The 12927-nt window shown below is 35.4% G+C and overlaps 1 protein-coding gene across 1 annotated transcript; it reads left to right on the top strand.

Moving 5' to 3' along the window:
• Positions 1-7561: 7561 nt before the first annotated feature.
• Positions 7562-12215, top strand: LOC107776049 (uncharacterized). Its single transcript, XM_016595858.2, has 2 exons — positions 7562-10263; positions 11673-12215. The coding sequence occupies exons 1-2, from the start codon at positions 7725-7727 to the stop codon at positions 12008-12010; spliced, it is 2877 nt and encodes a 958-aa protein (XP_016451344.1). The 5' UTR covers positions 7562-7724; the 3' UTR covers positions 12011-12215.
• Positions 12216-12927: the final 712 nt, after the last annotated feature.

Below are 12927 nucleotides of genomic sequence, written 5' to 3'. Positions count from 1 at the left end.
GCAGCGGCGGCGACGGGCAGCAGCAGCGGCGACGGGGCAGCAGCTCGGAGAAGAGAACGGAGCAGCAGCGCGACGGGTTGACGACGAAACACGAAGAAGAAGTAGCAGCTATGGGAGATGGAAAACGCAACATGAAGTGAGGAAGAAGAAGCAACGACATTCAACGTAAACTTGAAAAAGAAAAACCTCGCGATCTTGAAGAAGAAGAAGGAACACGGGCAGTGGGTGTATGTGTGTGTGTATGTGAAGGAGAAGAGTTGGGGCAGCCATGGGAGGGGCATGGATGGGGGGGGGGGGAAGCCATGGGAGGGGAGCTTGATGAATTTGGAGAAGAAGAAGCTAAATGATAGGGGGGGGGGGTAGTTAGTATAGTTTTAGGGTTTTTCATTTTTTTTTTGTTTTTGTTTTATTTTTGAAAGGCAAGATAATAGGGGTGTTGGGTTATGGACCGGGTCGACCCGGTTTGAAATGGACCGGGTCGTGGGGAAGATTGGACAATTGTTTGGGCTTGGGGTTGAAATTTGAAGAAATGGCCCAATCAGATTTTTCTTTGTATTTTTGCTCTTTTCTTCTTTTATTTTTCTAGAACTAAATTATAAAAATACTTAAATTATTATTAAGAACTAAGTTAAGTTATAAAAGCGCAAATTAATTCCCAATAACAATTAACGCATAATTAAGTAGTAATTAAGCATAAAATTGTATATTTGGACATTAAATGCTAAAAATGCAAAAGATGCCTATTTTTGTAATTTTTTAATTTTTGTAAAACAAACTTAATTACTAACAATTGTAGGATTAAATCCTAAATGCAAATGCGACATATTTTTGGTATTGTTTTATTAATTTAACAAATAAACATGCACAGATAAAAATAATTATACAAAAATACCACAAAAATACCACAAAAATACAAAAATTGTATACAAAGGAAAATTGTTTTATTTTGAATTTTTTGGGAGTGATTCTCATATAGGGCAAAAATCACGTGCTCACATAGTTGCTTAAGACAATTTTTTGTGTTGTGCTGTTTTTTGACTGTTAACTCAGTCATTAGACATTTTCTATTTTTGTTTCTTGTTCTGTTTTGGTTGTTTTTTTTGGACTATAACTCTACTGCATAATGCTATATTCTCTGTTTTAGTTTGTGTTTGTTCTGTCTATTCCCTCTTCAAAAAGTGGGAGAAGAGTATATGTATCTATACAAGTATGCACAGGTATACAGAGTACGGGAGTTAGTCGACTGAAGGGTAACTATACGCTAGCAGTCTTTATGGCAGGAGTCGACTACAACATCTATAACCATGGACTAGTCAACTGCATGAACTGAGGGGGAGTACCATGCACCTATAAACTGCATACATTGAGGGGGAATAAAACATAGGGAAGTCAAATGTTGTTTATACATATATATTATTGTGTCATCATAAAAAAGGGGAAGATTGTTAGATCTGGTTTTAATGATACACATAATATATCTGTGCAGGAAATCATGGATAACAATTCAAAGATTGAAGGAATGAATTAGAGAAGATCAAGGAATCAAGGAGTTACTACGAGATGGAAGGAATCAATCAGGAAACTTAAGGAAAGCAATCCGAGGCCAGCAAAGATCACGAAATCAATGGACAGTTACGATGGAAGGAATCAATCAAGCCTAAACTTAAGGAATCAATCAAGTCCAACGCATTCAATCCGGAAGATTGAAGCGGAAAAGAAGCATCAAAGATCTTGTAAGATGATTAATCAAGTTGCTATTTTTGGAAGGACCAACAATCAAGGAGTAAACCCGCGTCATCAAGATCTGTAGAAGGAAAGCTATCAATGCCCTCTCATCAAGTAAGAGCAACGGTAAATAACCTTATTCTTGGAAAAAATTAATCTCTTTCCTAGGATCAAATCTCTTGGGTTGTCAAATCTCTTCAGCAAACGGCCTTCACCAAAGTATTTATACTTAACATCAAGCCTTAGACAAACATACTTTGATCGAACTAAATATCCTCTCTTTATTCTACTACAAACAAGCATTGTAGCTCTACTAGATCTGCTATGTAACAAGTTAGAGAAGAAAGAGAGAACAACACTGGTGAGGTATTGTATAAAAAAGAAACGAGTGAAGTAGGCTCTAAGCGACCGGTGTAGATCACACCATTCTCTGTACTCTTGAAGAAACTTATTCACGAAAAAGAACTCCCTTGCAACCCAAGGGGACTGGACTAGGATTCACATTGAATCCGAACCAGTATAAAAACTCTGGTGTCTTTAATTCCTGCATTTAAATTTTGCATCTTAATTTCCGTCTTTTCTAGTATCAAGTTCTTACATCCAGTCGACTAATCGAAAAACTAGTCAACTATAAGCATACTCCGACTTGCTTTTGATAAAGCTGGTTGGTAAATTATAGAAGTACTACGTTGAATTGAAGTAGTCATGCTTTCTTTCGTGCTAACTGATGAGACGTCCTTAAACACACCAGCTTGTATTTGGAACACAAGAAGAATCTTCTTGGTTTCTCAACCAGAAACAAACGGGGTTGGGGGGGGGGGGGGGAGGGGTTAAAAGTGCGTTCACTAATTAAAGCAACTTTTGAATGGATATGGTTATTCGTGTCGAATCTGTTGGTGACTACAGAATCCCCTTTTTCAAAGTCATATGGGTAGTGTTAATGGTCGTACAAATTGCCTGGCTGTGGATACCGAATCTGCCCTCAGATTTATCGTTTGTGGATATTGATGCTGCTTGTAGTTTCCTTTTGAATTTAAAATTAACTGAAAGATAATAGAATATATATTGCTGCATGTGTTAGCCATGCAGGTATGGCATGCATCTTACAGGGATCCAGATTGGCCAACTGTTTCTTCATTAACATATATAATTCATGGTATGAATCTTTCTAAAATGGATTCAAGACATATATAATGATCACGTGAAAGAAAAACCACTAATATTGCAGTTGTAACTTGTTGTCTTAATTTTTCAGAGTTACTAATTTTGCTTATTGAGTAACCTCTACTTATGTGTTCAAAGATATGATAACATGAAAATTCTTTTATACTATCAGTATATAATAATTTAAACTCCTATCTTAAGTACGATTAGAAGTACCTAGAGAACCAATATTGCATCAATCTAGCTAGTACTTCGTGCAACTCATGATTGTAAAACAAGAAACATGTGTCATTTCCTTTGTAACCAATCTTCATTCTAGATATAGGGAATTGCCAATTTTCCATCTGTTGATATTAATCGTCTTTCGATCAATTTCCATAAAGAGGGAACTATCCAAAACTAGATTAATCAAACTAAAGACTGGTGACAGAAGATTCGACATTGGTCATGAGATTGCCTTTCACGAAACACCATGATTAATTTTTTCAAGATTATGGAGATAAACTGGGACAATATATATGCCATTCTCCTCCAAAGGGACATAATTATAGATCAGTTTCAAGTATACATGAGGCGCAGCTGAGAGATCGAGTTGATTGAAAATGTACGTACTTCTACTGTGGACCCTCCAATGCCAAAACTTAATTTTTCCTGATCCATTCCGTCTCATCATGTCTTGCAAACGTTTGATTCCCCACCCCACTCAGTGTTAGCTTGCGAGTTTAGCGGAACCCACTAGATTTTTTTCAAACTCTATATTTATATTAAGAAATTTAATAAATATTATACAAATTATTAAATTAGAACCCAATGACTTAAACGAATTATAATTCCGAACCCATAAAGTTCAAATCCCTTATTCCGCGTCTGAGTGGACTAAGGACTTGAAGAATATTCACAACTAACAAAAGCTCCTTCGCTCGATCACTATATGAACCACCAGGGGGTGTGATGGGATGATTGGAATTTCACCGCATTTAACCAAATGTCTCAGCTTCAAAACTCCAAGAGAGAGAATTTTTGGTAGGAAGCAATTTATTCCTCTTAGTAAATATTCATAGTTTCTATGACTATTGAAGATTCTACGGACTTTTTTTGCTTCATTTTATGGATAGCCGGAATGAGTTTCGAATACTAAATGACTGAAGAAAAAGAAAAGGATCACTATCATAATGAACCAATGATCCCATTTTCTTGAAGGACGTGCTGGAATCCCGTTATGTCTTCATTGCTAATACGTTGACCCAAATATATTTCCAGCTTAATATAACTAATATATATATATATGATAAAGCTATCTTTTTTTAAATAGTGGCCTGTGGGAGTGATAGAATTAAGAGAGCGCGGCGCTACAAGAATATAAATAATATATACTTTAATACAAGAGGGGTATCTTTTGCTTTTTCTTGAAGCGGTCTAAAGTGAGAGTGCGGGCTCCTCCAGTCCCTGCTACTCATTTCCATGCAAAAGAGATTAAAGATGGTCCCTCGACCAAAGTATCTGTCCATAGTTCCCACTAAAAAAGGAGAGCAATTACATGCATACAGCTATAAAAAAGATGAGCGATTTTTCTTTTTCTCGTCCAACACGCGGACTATGTTCATTTACAAACTCTTTATCATAAGCTTTGTTAATATTTAAAGAAGTAAACAAATGAAGAAATCATAGTAAGAAAATAACATTGCAACTCAAGTACATTAATGTAAACGTCCTCGACAAGTTTTGAATTAGGGTCCCTAATTTTTGTCTAAAAATTTGCTAATCTAATTATATGATAATTTTTCTTCTGCAGTAAGATAATTAGGTGCTACTTAATCCAAGCAGTCATGCTAGTTTAGTGCCAAAAGCGGAGGCACATTGAAGTGTGCTTTTTCATCAAGTAGGATCATTCAATCTATATAAATATATAAAGTTGGGACTTGGCAAGGTGATGTGACATATCTATATGGCCAAGGAACTTAATTATCTTTTTTGTCAATTTTTTGGATTTAATCCTTTGTCCCCCTATTTATTTGCTATTTTTAAGAATCCATAAGTCACTTTGTTAAAAATCAAAAGTCACGTCCTTTCCTCTTCTTTCTCATTAAGAAAACAGTTATGCTAGGCGTTAAATTTCAATTAAAGGGGAAAACATTCAACAAAATGTAATATGTAAAGACACATGCATGCTTTCAATTTTGGGATGTTTCATTCCTACAACACGTCTGTTGATGATATGGCGCAGTTATGGGATTAGAAATTTTATACCTGTGTAACAATTTCATTGCTACCGGCTCATCACAACAAAGAAAGGTTTTTTAGTTTGCTTTTGTTCAAATTTGAATAGAATTTACACCTTTTCGTCTTTCATAACCGAATTTAAGAGAAATGCTTACATTGTGGTCTAAGCAGCCTAATGATTTGAATTAGGAAAGACTAATTGAAGATATGCCGCGATTGTTGAGAGTTGACTGTTGGTAAGGTGAAAGATTCTACCTTTTCTTTGTTTCTCATCTCTTTTCTTGCAATGGTGTTATTTTGCAAAAAAAAAATCATAGAGGTACAGTTAATTATAGACATTGAGGTGTGGTTGTTTTAGAGATCATTCTTTCATTCATTAGGTTTCTTGATATGCTGCTATTAATATTATATTTTTTGTATAGCTGATTCTGTATACTTTTGTTTTTGTAAATATGAATAGTAATTGATATTTTATACTTTCTCTAATGTTATTAAACACCTAAACTAACTCACTCTCTTTTCATATTCTCACTTTTTTCCTCTTTGTACTACAACTGATTTCTTCTTTATTATGATTAATTTATTTTTTCATTTCCTATATCATTGATCATGTATTTCCCTCCTCTTTTTTTATATTTATTGATATTTAGTTTTGCATTTTGTTTAAATTAAAGGTAATTACATTTGATTCTATATTTCTTTTACATTAATTGCATATTAATAAGTTGTAAATACCTTAAATGGCTGGAAACCAAATTATTAAGCATTCAAATTCCAAATAACACCATTAACCTTCAATAGTTGGAAAAATAATGCTATTATTTTTTGAATAGATACAACAATCTTGTAAAGATACTAAATATTAGTGTCGAGCATTTTTTTTTTTTACTGATTCACTTCCTATTTGTTTTTCTTTGCCAGGTTTTGCATTTTCTTCTCCACGCGGCTTCTTTTCAAATTTAGTTCCTAAAAATTATTTTTTTTGGTAAGCTTAGAATTTAATGTGAGGAAAAAAGAAATTGCAGATTTTTTATCCCAACAATGACAGGCTTAATCTTTTTTTTGTTTTGATTTTCTACTATTTTTTTATTTTATTCTTTTTTTGGTTTGTAAGTCACATTTACTAATTTAAACGGACTGTTTCATAAATATTTTTTGATAGTTGTTTAATTTGTGGTCAGCTTGCGCGCACAAATACATTGTTTAATATTTAGTAGATATATGAGTATTTATTACTGACGATTTTTTAATCTTAAATTTATATATTAGAAGTTAGTAAAATCACAAAAAAGCGAGAATCATAAACAATTTGCTTAGTACAGATTAAGATTTTTAAAATAAATTATGACATAAATATTTAATTATATTTTCTTTTCTTTTAACCGCGCGAAGCGCGGTCTATTACACTAGTAACTATATAAAGTTGGGCACTAAATGCATCCGCCCCTGCACCCATTTTTCTTTCGTTTTATGGTATCATCACTAATTTCGGAAAAGTGTTCACACTATTTTTTTTTGTTTTGCATAGTATTGTGTTATTGCCCTTCCACTTATTTGTTGTCTTTTACAATGTTGTTATTATTTTTCTGATTTTCTTTGTTATTATCTATTCTTTTGTTCTTTTATGTTATTATTATCTTTTCTGCTGAGCGGAGGGTCTCCCCGAAACAGACTCTCTACGCTTCGGGGGTAGGGGTATGGTCTGCATATACTCTACCCTCTCCAGACCCCACTAGTGAAATTCTACTGGGTTGTTGTTATTGGTATTGTTGGTAATGGTGAACAATAATACAATAGATGAATTGTATCGGTGGAAAATTTTTAGGGGTCGTTTGGTATGAGGTATAAGAAGGTATAAGGGTGGTATAAAAATTTAATACCACCTTAATACTTTGTTTGGTTAGCAAACCAGACATAAGTTATCCCGGTGTTAATTTTAACATTGGGATAACTTATACCTTATAGAAGGTGGGTAATTAGCACCGGTATAACTTATACATTCTTCTTAGAAATTATGCAATTGTCATTCTTAATACAACATACCAAACAATGAATAAACAACAATCCCAACATAATTAATCCCAACATAACTAATCCCAACATAACTTATCTCAATATAACTTATACCGGTATAAGTATAAATCGTATTCCAACCAAACGGCCGCTTAGAGTTCAATTAACACGTTACATGCTATATTTCGTGTCAACTCAAACTACAGCAACCGGAGAGCATACCTATCAGCTTACAATTTTTTTTTTTTTTTTTTTTTTTTGTGGGCGCAGAAGTAATTTTGCCTTAAAAGCAACAGAGTTCAGAATGTAGTTGCTCAAATGGTCAGTTGCCAATGCATCTTTATGTTAAGTTTGCTTTTTCTTTTGCTTTTGCTTTTGCTTTTCCTCCATAAAGTTAAAGATGATGAATCCAAAATGCAAAGGAAAATAATTAAGAATTAAAATGGGAAAAGCTAGAGCTACAAATCAACACCATCCAAGGCCGAAACTTACCATCATCCCTTCTCACTATCAATGGAATCCTTCCAAACACCTGCAGCTTCTTCTGTTTGATGTTTCCCAAAGTATTCAAACTTCAGTAACTTCACTTACTAAGTATCTAAATGGCTGCTTCTGCTACAATTCTCTTCTTTTTCACTTATTTCCTCCTCGTGTTCCTCACTGCGGCCCAACCCCATAATCTGTCTCTGAGACGACAGGCCAAGATTCTAGTTTCTCTAAAACAAGATTTTGTAGCCTCTATTCCTAGTACTCTGTCTGGTTGGAACATGTCAAATTATATGCATCTCTGCACTTGGAACGGCATCACATGTGACGACACTAAATCAGTAACTTCAATTGATATCTCCAATCTAAACATTTCTGGCTCTCTATCACCTAATATTCATGAGCTTACTACACTTCAAGTCCTGAATATTTCTAACAACTTGTTTAGTGGAAATTTGAGCTGGGAGATTCCAAGGTTGAAGGCCCTTCAAGTCCTGGATGCTTATAACAACAATTTTTCTGGCCCACTGCCCTTGGTAGTCACTCAACTTCTGCAGCTGAAACATTTGGATTTCGGGGGCAACTACTTTTCGGGGCAAATTCCTTTGAGCTATGGTACTTTTAATCAGCTTGAGTTCTTGTCTGTTGCGGGAAATGACTTACGCAGTCCAATACCTCGTGAGTTGGGCAACCTGACAAACCTCAGATGGCTGCAATTGGGTTATTTCAATCAGTTTGATGGGGGAATTCCACCAGAGTTGGGAAAACTGGTCAATTTGGTTCATCTAGACCTTTCCAGCTGCAACTTGGACGGGCCGATTCCAGCAGAACTGGGTAATCTTAACATGTTGGACACTCTCTTCTTGCAAAAAAATCAACTTACTGGGATGATTCCTCCTGAGCTTGGAAATTTGACGAGCTTGAAATCACTTGATCTCTCGATCAATGAACTCACAGGAGCGATCCCAATTGAATTCTCGGGACTCAAAAAGCTCACCCTGTTGAACCTGTTTATCAACAATTTTCGTGGTGAGATTCCCCAGTGTATCGCGGAGCTACCAGAATTGGAGGTGCTGAATCTTTGGCGGAACAATTTCACTGGATTCATACCTTCGAAACTCGGGACGAATGGTAAACTAGTTGAGATTGATCTTTCTAGTAATAGACTCACTGGCTTGATACCAAAATCTCTATGCTTAGGAAGGAATTTGAGGATCTTGATTTTACTTAATAATTTTCTCTTTGGACCTTTACCTGATGATTTTGGCCAGTGTCACTCTTTGTCCAGAGTCAGAATGGGGCAGAATTACTTAAGTGGATCAATACCGACAGGGTTCCTTTATTTGTCAGAGTTGTCACTGCTGGAACTACAGAACAATTACATCAGTGGACAACTCTCAAACAAGAAAAGCTCGGTATCGGCCAAACTTGAAGGGCTGAACCTGTCGAACAATCGCTTGTCTGGTGCACTTCCCACTGCTATTGGAAAATTTTCAGGCTTGAAGAATCTTTTATTAAGTGGAAATCGATTCTCAGGCGATATTCCTTCTGATATAAGCAGACTGAAAAGCATCTCAAAGCTTGACCTGAGTAGGAACAATTTCTCTGGCAGAATCCCTCCTGAAATTGGTAACTGTCTTTCACTAACTTACTTGGACTTAAGCCAAAATCAACTTTTGGGTCCTATCCCAGCTCAAATTGCTCAAATTCACATCTTAAATTACATCAATATTTCTTGGAATCACTTCAACGACAGCCTTCCCGAGGTGATTGGTTCAATGAAGAGCTTAACTTCAGCAGACTTTTCCCACAACAACTTAACTGGATCAATACCTGAAACAGGACAATATTTATTTTTCAACTCAACTTCCTTCATTGGCAACCCTTATCTTTGTGGATCCTACTTGACTCCTTGCAACATAACATCCAACGCACCGTCACAACTTGGTGATGGAAGTGACAAAAAAGCTAAGGTTCCAACAAAATACAAGTTTATGTTTGCATTTGGACTCTTAGTCTGCTCTCTCATTTTTGTTGTCCTAGCAATAATCAAGACAAGAAAGGGGAGTAAGAATTCGAATTCATGGAAGCTGACAGCATTTCAAAAGCTCGAATTCGGAAGTGAAGACATTTTACAGTGCTTGAAAGATAACAACATCATAGGAAGAGGTGGAGCAGGGACAGTGTATAGGGCGACCACGCCAAATGGCAATCATGTGGCAGTGAAGAAGTTGGGAATTAGCAAAGGTACACATGACAATGGCCTATCTGCTGAAGTTAAAACATTAGGAAAAATCAGGCATAGGTACATTGTGAGGCTACTGGCATTTTGTTCAAACAAGGAAATGAATTTGCTGGTTTATGAGTATATGCCAAATGGTAGCTTAGGTGAAGTACTTCATGGGAAGAACGGCGGACTTCTCCAGTGGGATACTAGGCTAAAAATAGCCATAGAAGCTGCCAAGGGCCTTTCTTATTTGCACCATGATTGCTCCCCGATGATAATCCACCGCGATGTCAAGTCCAATAATATATTGTTGGATTCAGAACTGGAAGCTCATGTTGCAGATTTTGGATTAGCCAAGTACTTGCAGAATAATGGTACCTCAGAGTGCATGTCTGCAATTGCAGGCTCGTATGGCTACATTGCTCCAGGTAATCCTGTTACCCCATTAATTTTGCTTCTCAAATTTAATCCTCTAATTTGTCCATAGATATGATTACTCACTTATGTCCTAAGTTGTGCGGACTCTTCGTTTATTGTGCTGCACCTGTCTCGACACGAGACGGGAGCGGAATACGTCCCGGATTCGGTCAACTAACTTCGGATACTTTGACCTAAGTCCATCGACAAATTTGGGGGGAAATTGATATTTTGATTTCTCAAAATAAAAATAAAACAGATTTAAGACATGCGAAATGGTACCTTCAATATTATAGTACTTTTGTCTCATATTTGTTGCTTTGTGTTCTAGAAAAACCAAGTATTCAAGGGGTCTAGTTCTGAGTTCGAACTTATAGCTCTATTTTTTATAATTTTAAATTTTTCTAGCCAAATCCCGCACCCACAAATCTTATAATTTAGATTTTGCCAAATCCGACACTTGGATCCGTGCCCGTATCGGATGCCCCCTCCCGAGTCCGAGCAACTTAGCTTCTGTCCATATTATTTGTTACACCCTTTAAAAAAGATATTTAATATTTACGAGTATTTGTCAAAAGTCTAAACTATCATTTATCTTTCTTTAAATGTTTTGCTTACTCCACTAACTAGAGCAGTAATGATAGATTTAGAAGAAAGAAAAGTAATAAGTTGCTTCTTATTTTTTAAAACGTCGAATATTTTGGGAATAAACTCAATTTGCTAAAATTAAAAGAACCGGCAATTAAAGAGAGAAGCTAATATTCTAGATCCATGCTAAACTTGAAGTGCGGCAAGCTATTGACATATTTACAGTAATTGGAATCTTGAAATCTCAAAGTTTGTTCCACCTCATCATTTTCAGGTAAAACGCAAAAGATACCAGAAGCTAAGGTTGTTTTCTTGAACGGAGTAAAATATGTGCAGTAATCTCCAAGAAAAGAACACAAACATTAAGGAATATTCCTTGTACTTTTAAAAAAAAATTCTGCAGAGTAATAGTGATGGTTTATTCCTCTTCTCTTCACTAGAATTATTAAGAACCTTGGATTCATTAAGAGCAATCCAAAGCAACTTTTTGACCCAAAATGTAGTGAATACAAAAGAGTAAAATCTATCCCAAGAATCAAGATTCTGATCCAATGCTTACTTTCTCCAAGCCCCATAAAGAGGAGCATGTGTTTGGAATACAAACAACCGGCTTTCTCTTTATAACTTAAATAAATGTGTGGTGTTACTTTTTTTCTTTTAGTGATGTGTATACTTTATTTTCTTTCCCACCTACAAAGAGATATATAGTGGAAGGAAGAATAACTTATTGACTTCTACCTTTTCAGATTATGGACCTATAGTGTAACAAAGAATAATACTATACAAAGTTTTACTCTTGACATGTTAAATTTTTTTTATATTTCTTTTACAGAATATGCATACACGCTGAAAATTGATGAGAAAAGCGACGTATATAGCTATGGAGTGGTATTATTGGAGCTCATAACAGGACGAAGGCCAGTGGGGAATTTTGGAGAAGAAGGACAGGACATTGTGCAATGGGCCAAAAGGGAAACAAATTGGAGCAAAGAAGGGGTGGTCAAAATATTGGATGAGAGGCTTAAAAATGTTGCAACTGCAGAAGCAATGCAAGTATTTTTCGTGGCAATGCTGTGTGTTGAAGAGTACAGCGTAGAGAGGCCCACCATGCGCGAAGTAGTCCAGATGCTTTCTCAAGCTAAACAGCCAAATACTTTCCAAATCCAATGATGTTTCTCATATAATTGGTCATTTAGCTAATCGTGGGATCGAATAATTAATCAAGCAGCACAAGCTACTAATTCTTATATATCTTTTTTAATTATCATTATTCACGTAGTTTCCTTTTTTTTTTTAATTTTACTTGTGTGCGTGAGGAAACCCTTTTGTCATTTGATAACTTTGCTAATGTGAAATGAGAATTTAATTGAAGTGAGCAGTTGCAATTATGGTTAAATCTTAGAGAATAATCAGTACTTAACTACCTTTGAACTTGGCATAGTTTTAATGTCAGGCATGGGTTAGTTATGTCGGGTATGTCATGTTAAACTCAATAGGTTTTTAAGACATCGAGTACACGTCATCATGGGCGAAGCTATTCTTTGCTTAGGATGGTTGACCATCCTTTGTCAGAAAATTATATTGCGTATATAGGTAAAATATTAGGTTTTAGAGATACATAACATATGTTGAACACCTTTTGTCGGATTTTTTTTTTACTTATTTCATTTTTAACACCATTGAAAAAATTTCTGGCTTCTCCACTGCACGTCATGCCCTCATTTTTTTTGGGGCGTGACATTAATAGCAGAGGACATCATGACCTAAATTCTTGAGTCGAGGGTCTATCGCAAACATATTCTCTATCTCTAAAATGTAGGAGTAAGATTTGCACACACATTACCATTTCCAGATCATACACTTGTAAGAATACACAGAGTTTATTGTTGTTATTGTATCATGACCTAAATTGCCTGTTGTGCATAACTTATTTAATTTAATTTGTTCTTTAATTTGCTGTTTAATTTAATTCATTCTTTCATTTTATTCTTTATTCATTCACGTGGTTTAGATAATAATAAAGTAACAATCCTACTAACAATTTTCATGCTTAAACCATAGTAAAAATTACCATATTTTTTTTTTGT

The sequence above is a fragment of the Nicotiana tabacum genome, chromosome 22 (genome assembly GCF_000715075.1).
Source record: "Nicotiana tabacum cultivar K326 chromosome 22, ASM71507v2, whole genome shotgun sequence".
NCBI lineage: Eukaryota > Viridiplantae > Streptophyta > Magnoliopsida > Solanales > Solanaceae > Nicotiana > Nicotiana tabacum.
Note: the sequence above shows the minus strand (reverse complement) of the source record. Positions and strands in the feature narration are given on the sequence as shown.

What these genes read in the sequence shown, in the direction of transcription:
- LOC107776049 (XM_016595858.2), top strand. Translation starts at nt 7,725, where the DNA reads ATGGCTGCTTCTGCTACAATTCTCTTCTTTTTCACTTATTTCCTCCTC. An exon ending in GTATGGCTACATTGCTCCAG is followed by an intron (nt 10,264 to 11,672) that starts GTAATCCTGTTA and finishes TTTCTTTTACAG; the next exon opens with AATATGCATACACGCTGAAA.